The sequence below is a fragment of the Leucoraja erinacea genome, chromosome 33 (genome assembly GCF_028641065.1).
Source record: "Leucoraja erinacea ecotype New England chromosome 33, Leri_hhj_1, whole genome shotgun sequence".
Lineage (NCBI taxonomy): Eukaryota > Metazoa > Chordata > Chondrichthyes > Rajiformes > Rajidae > Leucoraja > Leucoraja erinaceus.
Window position 1 is genome coordinate 20295891 of NC_073409.1, and position 24170 is coordinate 20320060.

General features: G+C 44.8%; 1 protein-coding gene across 2 annotated transcripts; it reads left to right on the plus strand.

Moving 5' to 3' along the window:
• The first annotated feature begins 6084 nt into the window (after positions 1 to 6084).
• LOC129712789 (UDP-glucuronosyltransferase 2C1-like) lies at positions 6085 to 22222 on the plus strand. 2 transcript variants are annotated; one of them, XM_055661526.1, is made up of 3 exons: positions 6085 to 6881; positions 20015 to 20098; positions 20314 to 22222. In XM_055661526.1, exon 3 carries the CDS (start codon positions 20340 to 20342, stop codon positions 21951 to 21953), a length of 1614 nt encoding a protein of 537 aa, XP_055517501.1. In that variant the 5' UTR covers positions 6085 to 6881; positions 20015 to 20098; positions 20314 to 20339; the 3' UTR covers positions 21954 to 22222. The 2 variants fall into 2 exon arrangements, with proteins under 2 accessions (XP_055517501.1, XP_055517500.1); XM_055661525.1 differs by lacking the exon at positions 20015 to 20098 and having other exon boundaries at positions 6087 to 6881.
• Positions 22223 to 24170: the final 1948 nt, after the last annotated feature.

A 24170-nucleotide genomic window follows, 5' to 3' on the forward strand; every position in this document is an offset into this window, starting at 1 on the left:
GGACATTGTCTCAATACCCCTTACTGGGATTAATCTGGGCTTCATCTCTCATAAATTGGTAGATGCATTTCAAAGTCATCGGTCATTATCTCAATACACAGCAACCTGGTATTTATATATAAATATATAAAATATAAGAGATTCACAAATGTATATTGCAGAAGTAAATTTGTCATCCTTGCCTCGTCTGATTTAGAGTTGACCACAGACCAATCTGCTACAATGTGGTTGATTTTTGACTGCCCTCTCTACTCCTTTGTGTTAAACCACTCTGCAATGTTGGATACCTCCAACACATAGACTTCAATAGTTCACAAAGGGTTCTCACCATCATCGTTATAAGGGCGGATATCATTGGTAATAAAGGCAGGTTGAAAGTGCTGTGAGTGAGATAGCAGCCCACACAGAATCACGGCTTTTCATCCATCTGCTCCTGATCTGAAGGACACTCTGGACACCAAATGCTCAGTGTTAAATCCTAGACTTAACAGACAAGAATCACGACACTGTTAATATGATTGCGAAGCTGATTATTTTGTGACTGGCTGCAACGTAATACGGTACAACACAAGAACGAGCCCCTTTGGCCCAAAATATCTGGGACGAATATGATGCCAAAAAAATCTCTCGTCCACCTGCGAATGATCCATATCTTTCCATTCCCTGCATATCCATGTGCCTGCCTATCCAATATCCTCTTAAATGCCTCTATAGTATCTGCCTCAATCACTAACCCAGGCACTCACCAGCCTCAGTGTAAAACAAGTTTCCTCCCACATCTCCTTTAAACCTTGCCCGTCTCACCTTCACAGCTATTCATTCTCGTATATGATTGTGCCATCCTGGGAAGAATGTTCTAACTGTTTCTATCCCTCTCATAATTCGATATACTTCTATCAGGTCTCCCCTCAACCTACAACTTTCAGGAGAAAACAATCCAAGTGTGTCCAAACTTTCCCTGTAGCAAATACCCCATAATCCGGTGGATTCTGGTGAAGATTTAGGACTGACATGAGGAAAAGCATTCTCATCAAGAGAGTTGTGAATCTGTGGGATTTTCTGCCACAGAAGACAGTGGAAGCCAATTAATTGGATGCATTCGAGTGAGTTGGATATAACTCTTAGGGCTAAATGAATCAAGGAATATAGGGTGAAAGCAGGAACGGGGTACTGATTCTGGTTGATCAGCCATGATCATATTCAATGGAGGTGCTGGCTCGACTATTTTCTATGTGTCTATGTTTCGAACCTCATCTGCACCATTTCCAAAGCGTCCACATCCTTCTTGTAATGGGCTTATCACAACACCATACAACACTCCAAAAGCAGCCAAAGCAAAGGTTATCAAAGTTGCACCATGACACACTAAATCTTATTTTCAATATCCTGAAGGCAACCGTTCCAGTGCACATGCCGTGCACTTATTTTCTGTGAATCCTTTGCAATCGGTTTCAATGGAAAAAATGTCCCAGTTTTCTGTCAATATTTCAGAGAAGGCATAAGAAGGTAAAAGGTGAGTAACACAAACACGAGAACGGAACGAAGGGAAATAATTAACAGGGAGAAAGCAAACTAACAGGTTACTCGAGAGAAGGAAACACCCAGCGTATTTGTACTTGGTAAAATAAAGTGTAATTGAAGGTTTACCAGATGAGCAAAATCTACTTCCAGTAAATTCAATTCTCTTCTTGACTATAACAACTGTACTGAATATCTCCTTCATTGAGCAGAGTAGTTAATTATAAATAAATCATTTTATTAAACTAAGTTATTAGAATATTAAACAATTTCCACAGAGAAAATTCACTTCTGTAATTAGACACAAAATGTTGGAGTAACTCAGCGGGACAGGCACCATCTCTGCAGAGAAGGAATGGGTGACCTTTCGGGTCGAGACTCTTCTTCAGACGGCTGAAGATGGTCCGAAGCAAAGATCCTATAGCAGAGCGGTAGGATCTTTGGTCCGAAGAAGGGTCCGGACCCAAAAAGCCACCCGCTCCTTCTCTCGAGTGATGCTGCCTGTCCCGCTGAGTTGCTCCAGTTTTTCTTGTGTAAACCAGCATCTGTAGTTCCTTGCTACACATTCACCCGTTAGCCTGTGGCCACTATCTACCAACAAACTCCTGAGGTGTCAACTCTGTGGCACCTTTGCAAGAAACACACAGATGTAGGGGGAAGGGCAGTGGGCGGAGTTATTTGAAATAACTCGTCCATGCAACAATATTATCGGGTATTTCTCGGAATCTCGAGATAAACTGTTTGCGACTCAAAGCAGCGATGACTTAGAGGAAACAATCCAACTAGACTCGTCGTCAGGGACAACAGAAAGCGAGCAGGATTGTGAATAAAACAGTGAATAAGGATTAATATTATGCAGCGCTGTATTTTGGATCAGCCAGTTGAAAGGTGCCAAATAATTTTTCTTTGCGGTGAACTCAACGACCGGGAAGTTAATACTTTCTTTCAGATCAGCAAGTACCAGATATAGGGTGATTTCACCAAATGTCAAATGAGCGTAGATCCCCCCTCACGTGACCGAAAATTTTAACTGGAGGACATATGTCACTTCGGTACATGTTAGTGAATGGGGAAACACGCACTTTCCCACCCGTTAAAAACATGGAAAACGGCCGATTTTAGAGCTGAAATTTTCTGTGCTAGTCGGGGTGACCGTGAAGCACAGCGACCTACATTTTCAGGCAAATAAAAAGATAGAAAGTAAGGTAATTACAAGAGGGAACTGAAGGTGGAAAACAGCGGAAGTGAACAGCCGACATTTGCCGTGGAGATTTAAAGATCCAAAATATCGGGAATTATCGCGTTTGCTCGCTGAATTTCATCAAAAGTAAGGCATTATTAACTTCTAGTAAAATCTGCAAGAACAAAATATTTTTCTGCCCTTATTTCCAAAAACGCTCATAGGCATAAGCTCAGGGGTGACTGCGCCTTTGCAGTTGCAGCTCCTAGACTGTGGAACAGCATCCCTCTTCCCATCAGAACTGCCCCCTCCATCGACTCTTTTAATTCGAGACTTATAACTCATCTTTACTCTCAAGCCTTTCTTGACGTCCTCTGAGGGAGGGCTATATGTATGTATTTATGTATGTACTTAATCTATGAACCACTGTTGTATAATGTTAGTACCTCCACCAATGTAAAGCACTTTGGTCAACGAGAGTTGTTTTTTAAATGTGCTATAGAAATAAAAGTGACTTGACTTGACTTTACTAGATACAATCAGTTCAAACAAAGTACAATCAATAGAGCAAGGAGGAAGGTACATATGGCATAATATAGTTCTCAGCATTGTAACACATTAGCTCCATTGACAACGTCCAATGTTTACAACGTGTTGAGGTGAATCAGACCTCTGGCTTATGAAAGAACTGATCAGAAACCTGATAACAGAAGGGTGAAGTTGTTCCTGAGTCTGTTGGCACACGCTTTCAAACATCTGCACCTTCAGCCAGACAGAAGCTAAATTAAAGCTAATTAGATGCTAATTAAAAGTAAATAGAAGCTAATTAGCTAAACTAAACTAATCTTCGAGCTTGCAGGACGATGCTCTGCTCTAAGATATTTGGGACTGTGGACTTTGAACAATGGCGCCTAAAAAGGCGGTGCCTGCATGTGTAATATATGCAAAAAGAATGACACTGTCAGATGCATATGTGAAGATAGACACAAAGTGCTGGAGTAGCTCAGCGGGTCAGGCACCATCTCTGAAGGAAAAGGATGGATGAAGTTTTAAGCTGGAACCCTTCTTCAGACTCGGACTAATCATTCTGTTAAACCGAGACTATCATTCCATCACTCCGTGTTACACCGCTCTGTGAATTCCAAAGTTTGCTCCATGACTGATTTAAAGACACGTCATGGAAACAGACCCCTCTGCCCATCAGGTCCATGCCGACTATAGATCACTGATTCACCGTAGTCCCATGGTATCACGTTTTTTTACATCCACTCCCAACACACTAAGGACAATTTTACAGAGGCCAATTATATTACAAACCTGCACATGCTTGGAATGTAGGAGGAAACCGGAGCACCCGGGGAAAAACACTTGGTTACAGAGAGAACGTGCAAACTCTGCACAGACAACAACCCCGAGGTCAGGATCAAACTGGGGTGTCCAGTGCCTTGAGGCTGCTGCACTACAACTGCGCCTCTGTGCTGGCCATTCTGTTAGAACTTACTGCTGTTGGGTCTTCAGAGTCACAGCTTACTGATGCAACATTCCTTCTTGCACTGCCCTGTGTATTGCAAAACGTTGTTCCTTAAACAGAAGCTGCAGTTCCCTATTCCTGCTCAAACTTGTCACTCTTTGAACACTGGCCAAAAGCATGAACTAGAAACATTATGTGGTTGAGTGGAAAAACCTATTCCCGCTTCCAATTCATATTTGCATGTCGTCCAAATTCAGCTGCGAGAATCTACCTAAACCTCACATTAGATTTTGTTTAGTTTATAGATACAGAGCAGAAACAGGCCCTTCAGCCCGCACCGACCAGCGATCCCCGCACACTAACATTGTTCTAGACTAGGGACAATTTAGAATTTTTATTGACGGCTATTAACCTACAAGCCCTATGTCTTTGGAATGTGTTAGGAAACAGGAGCATCCAGAGAAAATCCACACAGGTCAAGTGGAGAGCATATCAAACCTATACAGACAGCACCCGCATTAAGGATTGTGCTCTGGCACTGTAAGGCAGCAACTCTACCGCTGTGCCACCGTTGTGCCATTCATATTTGCATGACGTCCAAATTGGAATATGAATGCACCTAATGCACGAGCTGCCAGAGCAAGTCGTTGAGGCAGGAACTTTCACAATGTAGAAGAAATAATTAGACAAGTACATGGATAGGACAGGTTTAGAGGGAGATGGGTCAAACGCAAGCAGCTGGGTCTGGTGTAGTTGGTCAGTGTGGGTAAGTTGAACCGAAGGTCCTGTTTCCACACTGTGACTCTATGACACACATTTGATTTGGTTAATGTAATGTCAAGAAAACACACAGCTGTTTCTAAATGTTGTTTTTTGCCAATGTGTGTTGCTTACTAACGTGTCTGGTCAATTCTGCAACAGGATCGGTGCTATTTTCTATTTCCAGCATGGGTAATCCTGGATGGAAAGGCAGATTTGCATTTGTTCTTTGAATCACCATCACTTGTCTTGTCCAATTACCCGAGTAGCTGATAAGGCTGAATTATGTTAAAAATATAAGAAAATATTAAATGGATTCCTGGGCCAGTTTACGCCTTATATTTAGTCTCCAGTAGATTATTAAAGAAATGCATGTCTAGGCTTGCCTCAGGTTGCTGTGTATTGAGATCATGAATGACTATAACATTTATCTACCATTTGACGAGAAAGGAAGCCACATTGATCCCACTAAGGGGTATTGACAAATGGCCGATGCCTTTAATATGTAAAGTCCTTGTACCATATGACAAGATGCCTTTTCCACTCACAACCCCATTCACCTGCCTTCTTCCCAAATCCCCCGACACCCATAATAATCAAAAATCTGCCATTCTCCACCTTAAAAATATCCATTCAGATTAGAGAAATCAATATTAAGAGAAGGCGGCATGGTGGAGTAGCAGTAGAGTTGCTGCCTTACCGCGCCAGAGACTTGGGGTTGATACTGACTATGGGTGCTGTGTGTGTGGATGTTGTGCGCTCTCCCTGTGACCGCATGGGATTTCTCCAGGTGCTCCGGTTTTCTCCTACATTCCAAAGATCTACAGGTGTGGAAGCTAATTGGCTTGGGTGAAAATTGGCATTTGTCCTTCGTGTGTGGGATAGTGTTAATGTGGACAGATCGCTGGTTGCGTGAACTCAGTGGACCGAAGGACCTGTTTCCGCACGGTACCTCTAAACTAAACTAAAATACTCACACTGCTGGGATTGTAAACTGCCCAATGTTTGGCTTGTCTGCAAGCTTACTAATCAACCCATCAAATCATTTATGAACTCAAATAATTTATATATCCAAATCATTTATATATTCACAAACAGTAAAGGTCCCAGCACTGAGTCGGTATGTCAAGGAGGACTTTCTCTAACTTCTACAGGTGCAAAATAGAGAGCATGCTGAACGCTGTATCGTGAGTTGGTTCCGGAACTTGAGCGCCCAGGAGCGGAAAAGACTACAAAAAGTGGTAAACACTGCCCAGTCCATCATCGGCTCGGACCTCCCTACCATCAAGGGGATCTATCGCAATCACTGCCTCAAAAAAGCTGGACCCACACCATCTTGGCCACACACTCATCTCCCTGCTACCTTGAGATAGAAGATACAGGAGCCTGAATACTGCAATGTCCAGGTTCAGGAATAGCTATTTCCCCACAGCCATCAGGCTATTAAACTCAACTCAAACAAAACTCTGAACATTAATAGCCCATTATCTGTTATATTTATTCATATGTGTATATATTTATATAATGGTATATGGACACACTGATCTGTTCTGTATTCATGCCTACTATATTCTGTTGTGCTGAAGCAAAGCAAGAATTACATTGTCCTATCTGAGACACATGACAATAAACTCTCTTGAATCTTGAATCTTGATCCCTGAAAATGAACTTTCATACTTGCGGTTAGTTGTAGATACAGTTTGGGGGCGGGTACATTGGTGTTGTATTTGTCCGGAAGTCTTTTCCTGTGTTACGCGCGGGCAAGTGAGCAAGGTGTGAGGGGGCCGGAGTTTTGTTTTCTTGTGGGGACTGGAAGCGGTCGCAGAGTCACTGTAGGAGATTTTTTCATTGGTAATTCAGCAGCGGGTGAAGGCACTGCAGCCGCGGGTTCAAGTCCCATCGCAGTCACATCTTTCTGACATTCAGATTACATCGAATTCACTGATACCCAAGGTATGTAAATTGAAAACATTTCCAAATTCTCCACCATCTCTGTGTTGTAACAATGCATGCTTTCTAGTTACAGTTTCGGCAACGAATAGCAATATTTAATTTTCTTTTTATCCTGAACAAACTTGCCGAGAGCTTTTTTTTTTTCAGACTCGATATTATCTAAACACATATATTTTGTATCCTCCATACACCCACATTTCTACTCCCCGGATTTCACTCAATAGTCAATAAAATCCAATATTCCATTCCTGGCCCACTTGACTGTGTTTTTACTTTTAAGCTTTAAACTGAAGCCCATGTTTTGTCTGAAGAAGTGTCTCGACCTGTTCCTTCTCTCCAGAGATCTTGCCTGGCCCGCTGAGACACTCCAGCTTTTTGTGTCTATCCCATGTTTTGTTGCGGGTTTCACATACACACTTGGGTTTGTTGCAGTGTTTAAGAGGGAACTGCAGATGCTGGAGAATCGAAGGTTACACAAAAAAGCTGGAGAAACTCAGCGGGTGCAGCAGCATCTATGGAGCGAAGGAAATAGGCGTCTGAAGAAGGGTTTCGGCCCGAAACGTTGCCTATTTCCTTCGCTCCATAGATGCTGCTGCACCCGCTGAGTTTCTCCAGCTTTTTTGTGTAACCCTGGGTTTGTTGCAGTGTTCGCCTGATCTCCGATGAAGAATGAGAGCTGTTTTAACAATCCTGATTAGGGTAATGCTGCTGTAAACTAGCTTCACCGCTAAACCACCTCATCCTTCCGTGCTGAGTCCAGGCGCCAGCTCTCACACACCTTCGCATTGGGCATGACGCCACAGACTCAAGCACAGACTCCAATGTTACAGTTCCCTAATCCCGTACAACCTGTTTCCTTGATATCCGTCCCCTTTGATACCTCCATTTTCACTGCTTACCCTTCCATCATTACTTTTCTCAGTCTAAAGAAGGGTCTCGACCGGAAACGTCCCCCATTCCTTCTCTCCAGAGATGCTGCCCAAAGATCTTATAGCAGAGCAAGATCTTTGATGCTGCCCGTCCCGCTGAGTTACTCAAGCATTTTGTGTCTGTCTTCATCGTAAAATCCACAAACAGGGCAGTCCCATTGTTTCTGCCTGCGCCGGCCCCACACATCTCATCTCCAAATTCCTCAATTCAGGGGCGGCACGGTGATGCATGCCTTATTTTGCAATGTTCCAAAATTTTGAGAATTTAAATATCAAGTCTGCAATTTATCCCATCAGATAAAGCTGTTATTTGGACAAAATCAGGACATTTTATTATTATTAATCAATTAACAGCTGACAATTATCCCATTCCTTAGCTTGCATCTGAGTAAAATTCATTTCAAAACGCATTTATGGTTTACGATTATTTAAATGGTAAATGTACCTTCAGAAGCATTTTCTTTTTGCATGTTAAAACCCACCTGAGAACCATGGGCGATTTTGCAATTTTAATGATGGATTTTTCACTTTTAAAACTTTTTATATAACGCATTAATAAAGATAAAACATAATGCCTTACTTTTGATGAAATGCAGTGAGCAAACGCGATAATTCCCGATATTTTCTATCTTTATATCTCCGATTCGCGTTTTTTAACGGGTGTGAAAGTACGCGTTTCCAGGATCAATAACATGTACCGGAAGTGACGTTTGTACCCCAGTTAAATTTTGCGTCCACGTGGGTGAGGATCTATGATCCAGTGACCTTTCGTGAAATCACCCTATTGCTTTTCCATTGACTTAATTCAAAAGTGTGATCGAGGCCAGTCAGAAGCCCATAACTTTCTTAAAAATTAAGAGAACTGAAAGAAATGTTCAGTTATTATAGATTAAAGCATTCTGAAACAAACATGAAACAATCTTACTTGGATGACCTGAAATTAAAGAATATAATTAGTTGTTACCTAATTGTAGCTAATTACACAATTCAATTACTAGATCTAAACATCTATCCATTTCTTAAGAAAAGGTTAACATATTTAAATGGCCTAAGTGTTCAAATAATATTCACACAAGAATTCACAATATAACATGATTTTTAAATCTCATTGTCATGAATTTATAGGCCAAATGGAAGGAATTTAGAGTTTAATTCCCGTAAAGTAATGGCCATTTTAATCATCTTGCAGTGGGTTTTTGTGAAACGCGATCGATTGGAACGTTGCGGTTTGCGGTGAATTTAAACCCCATATGGGCAGGAAAAACACTGCCGGTTAGTATGGGGCCCAAATCACATTTTCGCAACGTGAAACTTAGGAAAGCCATCCTAAGAAGCAAGTTTATATGTAAAAATATACGAATTACCTTGCTTTTTCCCGTACGCGAGATCCGTTCCGTTGCCTGTATTGACGGCGTTCTGGGTCGCTTTTTACTCCAGTGCTGAAATTGTTCAGCGGTTTAAAAAAACCAATTCCGAGTACGACAGTCGAAACAATTTTTCAGTATTAGGTAGAAGCCCGAGAAAGTATATCTCGGACAGGCAGGAGAAAACGGTATTTTAATCCCGTCCCCCCTCCTCAAAGGCGCCAAAGTCACGCACACGACCAGTGGCAGAACTGCAGCGCCGCTGAAGGTGAGTTTTGTAACATACCTACCTTACTGCGCCAGAGACCCAGGTTCAATCCTAACTATGGGTGCTGTCTGGACGGATTGTACATTCTCCCAGTGACCTGCGTGGGTTTCCTCCGGCTGCTCCGGTTTCCTTCTACTCTCCAAATACGTTCAGGTTTGGAGATTAATTGGCCTGGTAACATTCTAAATTGTCCCTAATGTGTGTGGGATAGTGTCAGTGTGCCGGGATCGCTGGTCGGCATGGACTCGGTGGGCCGAAGGGCCCGTTTCCATTCTGTCTCTCTGAACTAAACTAAGTTAAACTACCTTGTCCCCCCTTGTCCGATTTACATGTGAGACACCTCAGAGCTCTTCAACACTTTAATAACTTTCAATTCCTAGGTCCCCATTGCCTCAGTATGGACGATCAGTATATTCCACCGTTCCACGGTCTTTCTTGAACAGAAACTAAATCGGTTCTCCTCTACACTCACCTCCACCTTCCGAAATCTGTCCTCACCCTGTTGGCTCCTCTCTCTTTCTTCAAGTCTTATGTTTGGCACGGCGGCACAGCGAGATAGCGGTAGAGTTACTGCCTGACAGCGACCAGTGCCACGGGCTAGTAGAAATAGGAGGATATTGCGGATGAATACGTGGCTTGAAAAATGGTGCACGGGGGAGGGATTCAAATTTTTAGGGCATTGGAACCAGTTCTGGGGGAGGTGGGACCAGTACAAACAGGACAGTCTGCACCTGGGCTGGAATGGAACCAATGTCCTTGGGGGAGTGTTTGCTAGTACTGTCGGGGAGGATTTAAACTAATGTGGCAGGGGGATGGGTGCGAGAGGCAGAGGGGTGTAAAATGAGGGTAGAAGCAATAGGTAGCAAGGTGAAAAATAAAAGTGGCAGGCAGACAAATCCAGGGCAAAAATAAAAAAGGGCCACTTTTCAACATAATTGTATAAGGGGTAAGAGTGTTTTAAAAACAAGCCTGGAGGCTTTGTATCTTAATGCAATGGAAGGCATTTAAAAACTGCATGGATGAACTGCAACAATTGTTCATCCCAGTTTGGCAAAAGAATAAATCAGGGAAGGTAGTGCATCCGTGGATAACAAGGGAAATTAGGGATAGTATCCAAAAAAAAGATGAAGCGTACAAATTAGCCAGAAAAAGCAGCCTACCAGAGGACTGGGAGAAATTCAGAGCCCAGCAGAGGAGGATAAAAGGGAAAGGGAAATTAGGAATTAGGAAAGGGAAAATAGATTATGAAAGAAAACTGGCAGGGAACATGAAAACTGACTGCAAAAGTTTTTATAGATATGTGAAGAGGAAAAGCTTAGTTAAAACAAATGTAGGTCCCTTGTGGTCAGAAACAGGGGAATTGATCATGGGGAAAAAGGACATGGCAGACCAATTGAATATCTACTTTGGTTCTGCCTTCACTAAGGAAAACATATATAATCTGCCGGAAATAGCAAGGGACCGGGGGTTAAATGAGATGGAGGAACTGAGTGAAATCCAGGTTAGTGGTGGTGTTAGGTAAATTGAATGGATTAAAGGCCGATAAATCCCCAGGGCCAGATAAATTGCATCCCAGAGTACTTAAGGAAGTAGCCGCAGAAATAGTGGATGCATTAGTGATAATTTTTCAAAACTCTTTAGATTCTGGAGTAGTTCCTGAGGACTGGAAGGTAGCTAATGTAACCCCACTTTTTAAAAAGGGAGGGAGAGAGAAAACGGAGAATTAAAGACCAGCTGGAAAGAACTATGGGAAATGGAAGCAAGCAAGATCAGCTTCATCATCAGATCGACTTATGACGTGCTTCCTTCACCAAAGAACCTCCATCAGTGGTACGGCGAGGATCCAACCTGTGCCCTCTGCCCAACTCCAGCGACCCTCAAACACATCATGGTAGGCTGCAAGACCAGCCTCACGCAAGGGAGATACACGTGGCGGCATAATCAGGTACTAAAAAGCCTGGCATCAGCCCTTGAGAACAGGCGGTGTGCGACCAACTCCTTGCCTCCGAGAGCAAGCAACACCCCCCCCCCCAAGGGCAACAACCTTTGTCCGAGAAGGACAGAAAACATCTAAACATCCTTCCACCAGATCAGAAGAAGGAAACCTATGCAGGGCCCGTGACTGGAGGATGCTGGCGGACATCGGCCGACAACTAATTTTTCCACCTGAAATTGCTTCCACCAACCTCAGGCCAGACTTGGTGTTCTGGTCCCCTTCACAGAAGACTGCTTACATCATAGAGCTCACAGTTCCATGGGAGAACTCTGTTGAGGAGGCCTATGAGCGTAAGAAGCTGCGCTACGCAGAGCTTGCAGCAGAGGCAACGCAGCGTGGCTGGAACACCAAAGTCTATCCAGTTGAAGTGGGATGCAGAGGATTTGTTGCGTCATCTACCATCAGACTGCTGAAGGAGCTTGGAATCCACGGTCAGGCTCTGCGGAAGACCATAAGATCACTCTCAGAGGCGGCTGAAAGAAGCAGCCGGTGGATTTGGCTCAAGCGGAAAGACCCATGCTGGGCCCCAAGTACGTCAGGGTGAATCTTTGGGACGGTTTGACACGGGACACGCGCTGAGGGCTGATCATCCTGCAGCGGGCCGCCCTTGTGGAGGGTGTATAGTGTTAAAAGGCCGAAACACCCAGTGATGCAAGGGTACACTACTGATGATGTGTCCTGTGCCCAACTGTCCTGAAGGTTGCCCAGGCCAAGATATACGTATCCCCCCCCCCGCCCCCCACCGATGTTGAGCGTTTACCACTCTCAACGATCAACGAATGTCGTGAAATGCTCCCCACCTATTGGCACAAGGGACTTCTTAACATCTTGTCCTGTGTATTTGATTCTAATATCGGTGGTGGGGAAAATTCTGGAGTCAGTTATTAAAGGTGGGATAGCAGCACATTTGGAAAGTGGTGAATTCATTGGACTAAGTCAGCATGGATTTATGAAAGGTAAATCATGTCTGACGAATCTTAACGAATTTATCGAGGATGTAACTAGTATGTAACTAGTACCAGTGGATGTGTTATATCTGGACTTTCAGAAGGCTTTCGACAAGATCCCACATAAGAGATTAGTATACAAACGTAAAGCACACAGTATTGGGGGTTCAGTATTGATGTGGATAGAGAACTGGCTGGCAGACAGGAAGCAAACAGTAGGAGTAAACGGGTCCTTTTCAGAATGGCAGGCAGTGACTAGTGGGGTACCGCAAGGCTCAGTGCTGGGACCCCAGCTATTTACAACATATATTAATGATCTGGATGAGGGAATTGAATGCAACATCTCCAAGTTTCCGGATGACACGAAGCTGGGGGGGCAGTGTTAGCTGTGAGGAGGATGCTAGGAGGCTGCAAGGTGACTTGGATAGGTTGGGTGAGTGGGCAAATGCAAGGCAGATGCAGTATAATGTGGATAAATGTGAGTTTGTCCACTTTGGTGCCAAAAACAGGAAAGTAGATTATTATCTGTATGGTGGCCGATTAGGAAAAGGGGAGATGCAATGAGACCTGGGTGTCATGGTATACCAGTCATTGAAAGTAGGAATGCAGGTAGTGAAGAAAGCAAATGGTATGTTAGCATTCATAGCAAAAGGATTGAATATAAGAGCAGGGAGGTTCTACTGCAGTTGTACAGGGTCTTGGTGAGACCACACCTGGAGTATTGCGTACAGTTTTGGTCTCCTAATCTGAGGAAAGACATTCTTGCCATAGAGGGAGTACAGAGAAGGTTCACCAGACTGATTCCTGGGATGGCCGGACTTTCATATGAAGAAAGGCTGGATAGACTCGGCTTGTACACGCTATAATTTAGAAGATTGAGAGGGGATCTTATAGAAACTTACAAAATTCTTAAGGGGTTGGACAGGCTAGATGCAGGAAGATTGTTCCTGAGGTTGGGGAAGTCCAGAACTAGGGGTCACAGTTTAAGGATAAGAGGGAAATCTTTTAGGACCGAGATGAGAAAATCATTTTTTACACAGAGAGTGGTGAATCTGTGGAATTCTCTGCCACAGAAGGTAGTTGAGGCCAGTTCATTGGATAGATTTCAGAGGGTGTTAGATGTGGCCCTTGTGGCTAAAGGGATCAGGGGGAATGGAGAGAAGGCAGCGATGGGATACTGAGTTGGATGATCAGCCATGATCATATCGAATGGCGGTGCAGGCTCGAAGGGCCGAATGGCCTACTCCTGCACCTATTTTCTATGTTTCTATGACAGGGACCCGGGCTCAATCCTGACTACGGGTGCTGTTTGTACGTTCTCCCCCTGACCTGGGTTGGTTTTCCCCGCATGGTTTCTGGTTTCCTCCCACACGTGCAGGTTTGCAGGTTCATTGGCTTCTGCAAAGTGTGAATTGACCAGAGTGTGGAGGAGAGCGCTAGTGTACGGCGTGATCACTGGTCGGCGTGGCCTCGGTGGACTGATGGACCTGTTTCCACGCTGTCTCCCTTAAGTCCATTGGCACTCGCATGGATTACAGCTGTGCCTGTAATGTCAAACTATCCGTGAACCAGGCATACACTGGCACCATCCCCAACTCTTTCTCCACATTGACAACAGCATCGGGGCTGCCTCCTCCACCCATGCTGAACTCGACATGCTGACTGTCCCGCTGAGTTACTCCAGCATTTTGTGTCCATCTTCGGTGTAAACCAGCATCTGCAGTTCCTTCCTAACCCTATTTTCCACAACAGTTCTCAATCCGTGAACACGAATGTATTTACCGACCAAAAGCCAAGTCAGAGCAGAACACTGTGCTGTAGCTAAATACATTTGAATGTTACAGGTGAGCAATACTGGGATGTGGGAGGAAACTGGTGGTGGACTAACTCATCGGGTCAGGCAGCATCGATGGTGAATGTGAACAGGTTATGTTTTGGATGTCAAGGGGTTATGGGGCGACGGCAGGAGAATGGGGTTGAGAGGGATGGATAGATTTTACTTCGGAGTCACATGAGTGACTACGTGAAGAACCCGCTCAGTGCGCAGGCGCGGCATTACGCCAGCAGTGCAACAGCGGCGGCAGCTGGAGTCAGGCTCTCCAGCTGCACTTTAAAACGGACCGTCAGGTAAGTATACGGTGCATTGGAATAACAGAGGAGAGTTGCAGTTGTGTTTGCTTTTCAGAAAACATGTCGACACAACGCAGAAAACTCTCAAAGAGAACTGACCGCGCTTCAACTCCACCAGCGGGGCAGCAACCAGCGGCAGCGTCGCTCTCAGAGTGTTTCGCTATCCCCGAGACCGAGCCAAGCCCAGTCTCGCCAAAGCCTGCACGGCGGACTGGGAAAGCGGCCAGGAAGTCCAATCGGCCGGTCATCTCCGATTCGTCGGAGGGGGACATGTCTCCACCAAAGCGGAGGAGAGACAGCCGCCTGAGCTGCATTCAGCAGCTCCTGGAGGAGATGATCCACCGGGAACAGCAGCGCTCCCGGGGAGAATGGACAGGTACCTCCTCCACAGTGTCTTGTGCACTGCCCTCTGCTCCCTCATTACTGGAGGCTAGCATTGGTGACCAGGGCAGGGCTGGTCTGGAACAGGGGCAGGCGGACGAACTCGGGAGTATGCCAGGGGTTCAGGAACATGAAGAGCTGTTGGGTGTGGTGGACCGCTTTGTAGCAACCCCACGGGCTGGAGCACCGCTGGAGCCAAGAATGGCAGCCAGCATCAACCACCTATCCAATAAACCGTTACTGGATAAGGTGCTCGCCGAGGTGCTGGAACAACACACAGCACCAGAAAACTGTGAGGCCCTCAAAGTAAAAAGTGTCAACAGCCAAATCTGGGGGCACGTGGGGGCTCACATCCGGACCCAAGAACTCAAGCTACAGCGAATCCTAAGGCTCCTGACGTCGGCCATCACAGCCTTTGCTCGTTCCGTGGCGACAACGGAGATGAATACATGCCAGCAGGATGTGCTGGCATTAATGTGTACCACACAATTCAAGATCAACAATCTCCGGAGGGAAATCATAAGACCTGCCCTCAATCCCAAATTTGCTGGCTTGTGTGAAGCCCCAGCTGCGGAGACGGACGCGCTGCTATTTGGGAAAGGTCTTAATAAAAAACTGAAGGAGATGGAGGAAGCATCAAAAACCTTCGGCCTAATGAGGGCGGGCCCCGGGGCGAGCAAACCAAGACCTCCAATACCCAAGCGGCAACACCCCACGGCATCCACCAGTCGACGTCCGGAATATGGGACTGGTGAACTGGTCCGCACATTATCCCCAAAGATCTTTTTTAGATCAGGGCCCGCAGCGGACCCCCTGGAAAATGCGCCTCCCCCCAACATCGCCAGCACGTCATCAGAACAGAACCTTCAGGAAAATGAAGAAACAGAATCGCCAATAACCATGGAGGTAGGTGGGTCTGGTTCCTACCAGCATATAGAGAATAAGGGTGCTTTACTAACAGGGGGGGAGATTACAATTGTTTAAAGAAGCATGGGGTATGGTCACGAGTGACAAGTATATACTCAACAGCATTAGTGGATATAAAATTCAGTTTATATCAGAAAAAACGCCGCCAGTTCAACATTGGCCCCAAAGGGTATTTTCTCCCTCCGTCAAAGAACAACGGGAGGGGCAAGCTGAACTGGTGAGACTTATCACAAAGGGGGTCATAGAAAAGACCAAACATGAACCCTTGGAATTTGTATCCAATGTATTCACCAAAACCAAAAAAGATGGTGGATGTCGCATCATCATTGACTTAACATCCCTAAACAAGTTTGTTAAGTATATACATTTCAAAATGGGAACATTTGTTACTGCTAGACAATTGATTTCCAAACGATACTACATGGCAAGCATTGATCTCAAAGATGCTTACTATCTAATACCCATATACAAGGATCATAGCAGATACCTAAAATTTATCTGGATGGGGCAGCTGTGGCAGCACAAAGCACTGCCTAATGCGCTCACGTCAGCCCCAAGATTGTTCACAAAAATATTGAAGCCAGCCATGGCAATACTAAGGAAACAAAAACATATTGTCATGGCATATTTGGATGATATCCTCATAGTGGGGAAAACAATGGAACTGGCTGTGGCAGCAGTCTCAGCTACAAAACAGCTCCTTGAAACTCTGGGGTTCGACCTACATCCAGATAAATCTAAGTTAAATCCATCCACTATATGGACTACCTGGGTTTCACAATTAACTCAGTCCATATGACTGTTATCCTGCCAAGGGAAAAAATGATTGGATTAGCACAATCATGCAATAATTTAATGATCAACAATAGACCAACTATTTGACAAGTAGCAACAGTGATTGGTAAAATGGTAGCAGCATTTCCGGCTACACAATTTGGACCTTTGCACTATCAAAATTTACAAAGAGCAAAGGTACAGGCACTAAAACAACATAGAGGTCACTATGATCGTGTCATGATATTACCCACGGAAGCAATATCAGAGCTACAGTGGTGGACACAAAATGTTTGGCATAGTTTTAGTCCTATTATCATCACTAACCCTACTTTAGTTCTTCAGACAGATGCTAGTGCTCAAGGCTGGGGAGCAACTAACTCCATATCCAGCACAGGTGGTAGATGGACTAACCCAGAGTCATCATTACTATCTACACTGGGCATTAACTATTTAGAAATGTTGGGCGCCTTTTATGGTTTAAAAGCATATGCATCCAATATGCAGCAGTTGCATATGAGGCTCGCACCAGGGTCTCTTCCATACCCCGCAACACTGCTCTCTCTCCCCATCCCCGCACTCGCAACAAGGGCCGAGTCCCCCTAGTCCTCACCTTTCACCCCACCAGCCGTCACATACAAAAAATAATCCTCCGTCAGTTTCGCCACCTCCAACGTGACCCCACTACTCGCCACATCTTCCCATCTCCCCCCATATCTGCCTTCCGCAAAGACCGCTCCCTCCATAACTCCCTTGTCAATTCTTCCCTTCCCTCTCGGTCCACCCCCTCCCCGGGCACTTTCCCTTGCGGCCGCAGGAGATGCAACACTTGTCCCTTTGCCTCCCCCCTCGACTCCGTTCAAGGACCCAAGCAGTCGTTCCAGGTGCGACAGAGGTTTACCTGCATCTCTTCCAACGTCATCTATTGCGTCCGCTGCTCTAGATGCCAGCAGATCTATATCGGTGAGACCAAGCGGAGGTTGGGCGATCGTTTCGCCGAACACCTCCGCTCGGTCCGCAATAACCAAGCTGACCTCCCGGTGGCTCAGCACTTCAACTCCCCCTCCCACTCCGCCTCCGACCTCTCTGTCCTGGGTCTCCTCCATGGCCACAGCGAGCAGCACCGGAAATTGGAGGAACAGCACCTCATATTCCGTTTGGGGAGTCTACACCCCCGGGGCATGAACATCGAATTCTCCCAATTCTGTTAGTCCTTGCTGTCTCCTCCCCTTCCTCAGCTCCCCTGCTGTCTCCTCCCACCCTCCAGCCTTCTGGCTACTCCTCCTTTTCCCTTTCTTGTCCCCACCCACCCCCACCCCCGATCAGTCTGAAGAAGGGTTTCGGCCCGAAACGTTGCCTATTTCCTTCGCTCCATAGATGCTGCTGCACCCGCTGAGTTTCTCCAGCTTTTCTGTGTAACCTGCAGCACTTGCATGTTCGGTTACAAATTGATATTACTACGGTGGTGGCTTATATTAACCATATGGGCGGCATAAAATCTTTATCATGCGACAAATTGGTCAATATGATTTGGCAATGGTGTGTCGAAAGACATATTTGACTTTCAGCTACCTATCTACCAGGTAAGCTAAACACTGTGGCAGACACCAGGTCACGCAAATTCAATGATAACATCGAATGGATGTTAAACCCACAAGTATTTGCTAAAGTTATCAAGCAATATGGAACGCCAGATATCGAATTATTTGCATCAAAACTAAATCACCAGTTACCTATGTATGTCGCTTGTGAACCAGACCCAGAGGCAGCAGCGGTAGATGCCTTCACGCTGGATTGGGGAAAGTTATTTTTCTGTGCCTTTCCCCCCTTCTGCCTCATCGGTCGGGTACTTCGCAAAATACAGATGGACTCTGCTTCTGGTACTTTGAAGGTGCCCGACTGGCCTACGCAGCCATGGTTCCCAGTACTACATGACATGGTGGTAGAATCACCTATGGTGTTTCCCAGTGATCCAGGACTATTAACTCACCCAGTATCAGGCATAAGCCACCCATGCCATGAAGACATTAAACTCCTGGGTTGCAGGTTCTGAACAGACCTTACCTGGACCTGGGATTATCCGAACAAACCATCACCACCATGTCAGCATCCCTGCGAACATCCACCAAGAGGCAGTACTTAACCAGCAGCAAAAAATGGGAAAAGTACTGCCAGGAAACAGGGACAACATATGAAACAGCCACAGTCACCAACGTATTGGAGTTCCTGGCCTATCTACACCATCATGAAGGGATCAGCTACAGTGCCATCAACACGGCACGTAGTGCTCTTTCCGCTTACCTCAAACCAGCAGGACATCAGGCTATGGGATCCCATCCACTGGTGGTAAAACTGATGAGGGGCATTTACAATATTAAGCCCCCCAAGCCAAGGTATACCCATATTTGGGACATCAGTGTCGTCCTGACATACCTCCGGGAATGGCCACCAGCTAGATCCCTCAGCCTCGAGCAATCAACACTGACGACGCTCATGCTGATGGCACTCGTATCCGCTCAGAGGGTCCAGTCACTACACAAATTGAGACTGGACAACATGGAGACAACCCCAGATCAGATCACATTCATTCTACAAGGTCTGGTGAAACAAAGCAGGCCAGGAACATCCAATCCACTAGTGGTATTCCGGGCCTACCCACCAGAGCCACGATTGTGTGTAGTGACCCATCTACTACAATATATAGACACAAACCACAACATCAGAGGGAGTGAACAAGCCTTATGGGTCAGCCACAAAAAATCTCATGGCCGGGTAACAAGCCAAACCATCTCAAGATGGCTAAAACAGGTATTGAAAGCTGCCGGGATAGATATTAATACCATTAAATCCCATTCCACTAGGGCAGCGTCCACATCAACGGCAGCAAGAATGGATGTACCTATTGACCTCATTCTGAATACAGCAGGATGGTCGAGGGAATCAACATTCAGAACATTTTATAATAAGCCGTTGATGAAACCTGATTTATTTGCAGCAAAGATATTAGAGGCTGCAAATATTTAATTTAAGCCCGGGGGAGCAATTTATTTTGTTATTGTTAATAAATACTTTTTTGTTTTCTTGAAAAACAGATTCATTGGTTAATTACGATAACACTTCCTCCCTCAAGAACTTTGGCAGTGAGTGAATAAAACTGTTACACGGTTTGAAATCACAGAGCTTTGAAATCTTCACGTAGTCACTCACGTGACTCCGAAGTAAAATAGTAAGATTAAACGAGAACTTACCAGTTTGAAGTTTGATCTGTATTTTATGAGGAGTTACGATGAGGGATTACGTGCCCTCCGCTCCCACCCTCATTATATGGATCAAACTGATAAATTGATGTCTCTTTTTCTTTACTATGTTACTTCAAATACTTGTGTCTATCCGTGATTCCACACCGCTGCTTGGAAGTATGCCGCGCCTGCGCACTGAGCGGGTTCTTCACGTAATCCCTCATCGTAACTCCTCATAAAATACAGATCAAACTTCAAACTGGTAAGTTCTCGTTTAATCTTACTATTAGCAATGATAGAATGGTGGAGTAGATTTGATGGGCTGAATGGCCTAATTCTGCCCCAATAATTTATGAACATGTAATCTATCCCTGAAGTGATGAGTTACCTCTCTGAGGCACTCCAGCACTTTGTGTCTTTATTCTCCTTTTGCCAATGTTTGTCACTTACCAACATTTCTGGTCAATTCTAACACAGGATCAGTGTGATCATCTTTCCTCAACATGGGTGGTCTTGGATGGAGAAGCAGATTAAATGTCATATTTATTCTCGGCATCATCTTCGCCCTGTCTTGTCCAATTACCCAAGCAGCTAGAATATTGGTCGTGCCTGCTGATGGAAGTCACTGGATCAACATGAAAATTCTAATGGAAGAGCTGCACCTTCGTGGCCACAACATGACTGTGCTTTGTTACTCCGCTAACTGGTACATCAAAGAGAGACCCGATCTGTATGAAACCATCTTAGTTCAAGCACAAGAAAACATTGAAGCACCTTCAAGGAAAGAAGCGATGGAAACATTTGTGCAAATGTCACTGGACAGGTTACAGAATGGTCACACACCATGGGGCAACATAATGTTACAAATTCAAATGCTTATGTTTCTGTACAATTACCATAGAATTTATCAAAATTTCAACATGGCGATTTTTGAAAACAAAACCTTGTTGAATCAATTTGAAAATGCAAACTTTGACCTAATTCTCGCAGATCCTCTATTTGGTACTGGGCCAATGCTTGCGTATTATTTAAAAGTGCCGCTGGTGTACAACATACGATGGCCGATCAATGGGGAAGCCCATTTTCTCACTGCCCCGTCACCACTTTCCTACGTCCCACTTACTGGCTCACTTCTCACAGACAAAATGGATTTTCTCCAAAGAACAAAAAATGTAATTCACAGTCTCTATGAACACTTGATTTCTGAGTTTTTGATGTATCCACTTTATAATGAAATCTGCCATCGGTATCTGGGACCAGACACGGACATCAAGTCGATTCTCCTCAGAGCTGATGTGTGGCTGATGAGGGTGGATTTTGTGTTTGAATTCCCAAGACCCACCATGCCAAACATTGTGTACATCGGAGGCTTCCAGTGTAAACCAGCACGGCCTCTGGAAGCAGAGTTTGAGGAGTTTGCCCAAAGCTCAGGGAAACATGGACTTGTTGTAATGTCATTGGGTTCCATTGTCGACTCTTTACCAATGGAGATTGCAATGAAAATAGCAGAAGCTTTATCTCAAATCCCCCAGAAGGTTATCTGGAGATATGATGGTGAGACCCCTCCCAATATAGGGAATAATACACTGCTGGCAAAATGGATCCCTCAGAACGACCTGCTGGGTCACCCCAACACACGAGCCTTTGTTTCACACGGAGGCACCAATGGGATTTATGAAGCCATCTACCATGGGGTGCCAGTGATCGGCATGCCTCTGTTTTTTGACCAGTTTGACAATTTAATTAGACTCGAATCCCGAGGAGCTGCAAAAGTGATCAACATTGCAACCATGCATTCCACAGATCTGTTGCAGGCACTCAACGAGGTGTTAAACGGCGCATCTTATGGGGACAACATGAAGAGACTCTCCGCTCTCCATCGGGACCAGCTAGAGTTGCCAATGGAGAGAGCCGTTTTCTGGGTCGAGTACGTTGCCCGACACAAAGGAGCGGGGCATTTGCGCTCAGAATCCCACCGACTCCCCTGGTACGCTTACTATTGTGTAGATGTGATGATCTTTCTGTTGTCTGTGTTACTCCTGCTCACTGTGTTGGTGGTTGGAACACTGAAGAAACTTTGTCGCATTGTTTGTAGGAAAAAGCAAAAAATTCATTAAGTTTTATCCTTTAGAATTGGGAGAATGTCTTTTGATTTTTTGCAATTTACTTGTTTGTAACACTTTTTTAATCCGTTTCTCCGACACCCCATCTAACGATTCTCATGCAACCCTTTACAGCATTTGTGAATTTTAATAATGTATATTCAGAAATTATAACTGATATTTACTGAATGTAGTTTCCACCGTCAACCAACTGTACATGAATTAAATGTGACAAAATTGACATGTTTTTGAAATAGTCTTCAAATAAAACCTAGAGAACAGTTCACACGTGTCAAGAACCTGTATTGAGAGTCATAGTTCCCAATTCCCACAATCATACTGTCTATTGGTACACATGTTCACCACATTGTTTCTCAGTTTTAATATTTGATTTCTCCATCATTGGATTTGCCTTCCATGTCTTGTCATGTTGAAATGCCATGTTGTTTCTTTCATGAACTTTGTTCTGCACATTTTCCCAACTATGACTGATGCCTGGTGGCAGCTGAACCAGTGGGAGAGTCGAGGACCAGAGGCCTCAGCCTCAGAATAAAAGGACATACCTTTAGAACGGAGATGAGGAGCAATTTCTTTAGTGCGACGGGGCGATTCTGTGGAATTCATCGCTACAGATGGCTGTGGAGGCCAAGTCAATGGGTATATTTTCAGGTGGAGATTGACAGATTCTTGATTACTGTGGATGCCAGGGGTTATGGGGAGAAGGTAGTAGAATGGAGTTGAGAGGGAAGCCATGATCAGCCATGATTGAATGGCGTGAACTTGAAGGACCAAATCGCCTAATTCTGCTCCTACAACTTATCAACTTACAAAGACTCACTTGGAAATATGCTGCTGATCATTCATAATTGTTGGGTCTAATAACTAGAACTTATTTCTGAACAGCATTGGCAGAAGCAAGTCCAAGGGGCTGCTCTCCAATCAGTGTTAAGGGAGATCAAGAAATAAAATGAGGAGCTAAATGTTAGCACTGCTTGCAGGAAATTTGACTGAAGATGTTGCAGGAACATATGAGCCTGAATTATTACTGAGTAAATGAGATTCCAGTTGATGTGAAGGCCAGGCAAAACATTGTTTGTAAGGAAGATAGACACAAAAAAACTGGAGTAACTTAACGGGTCAGGCAACATATATGGAGAAAAGGAATAGGTGACATTTCGGGTCGATAGGCTTCTTCAGTCTGAAGAAGGGTCTGGACCTGAAACAACACCTATTCACTCTCATCTGAGATACTGCCTGTCCCGCTGACTTACTCCAGCTTTTTGTGTCTATCTTCTGACTGAGAATCAGAGAAGAGGGAACCGACAGATATGAAAAGGTACATAGAACAAATGAATGAGAGATATGCAAAAAGATAGATCAAAGCCAGCAACGACAATCAACGAAAGGTTGAACCCACAATGGTGCATTTTTGGCTGTGGGGAAAGTGATAATGAATAATGCAGCCCCATATGAAGCTTTTCAAAAAGGGTGGTGGCATGACAGGATTACAAAAAATGTATGCGAAATAACGTGCGCGTAGCGCACATCACGAGCGCGAAGTGCGCCCGGCCGAGGTCCCCCACCCACACGACGAGAGGAAGATGGAAGAGTCCAACAGATTAACACCGATGTGCAGTTGAGCGTGGCCAATGAGATAAGGGCTGGAAAGCTGCGCTTTTTCTTTATTGCCAGTGCTAATGTTGAGTTATCGGCTTAAAACACTATTATTCTGAAATGGAGGGCAAGGAAAATTACTGAAGTGTTGTTTAGACACTACAGTGCATTGCGACAGCATATGTAAGAAAGGCCTATGACAGTGTCAAAAATATTATACACCAAGTCCGTACAAAGCTTTTCAAAAAGTGAAAAGGCATGGCAGGGTTACAAAGGTTTTATGTGAAATAAGTGCACGCAGCGCATATCACAAGCGCAAAGCTCAAAGACCCTTGCAGCATGGGGCAAGTGCCTGCTTAAGGGGCTTGGAAGCTCTGGGGTTTGAGATGCTCTCTGGTGCATTCTGAGCCTTATTTCGGAGCATTTTTGCACCAAAGTTATGATCAATATTTCAGAAGTAATTCTGGTTTAGTCAAGAGTGATGAGTGGGTGGAATGGGATGATTGGGGTCATTGTTGTATACATATTTTTAAATCAAAAATTGTAGTTTACTTTGTCTTTTTGCTCGTGCTGCGAGTGACGCCGTTCCCCGTTCTCCCCCCACCCCCCCTGCTCCCC

Coding starts and splice junctions, on each gene's coding strand:
- LOC129712789 (XM_055661526.1), top strand. CDS start 20,340: ATGGGTGGTCTTGGATGGAGAAGCAGATTAAATGTCATATTTATTCTC.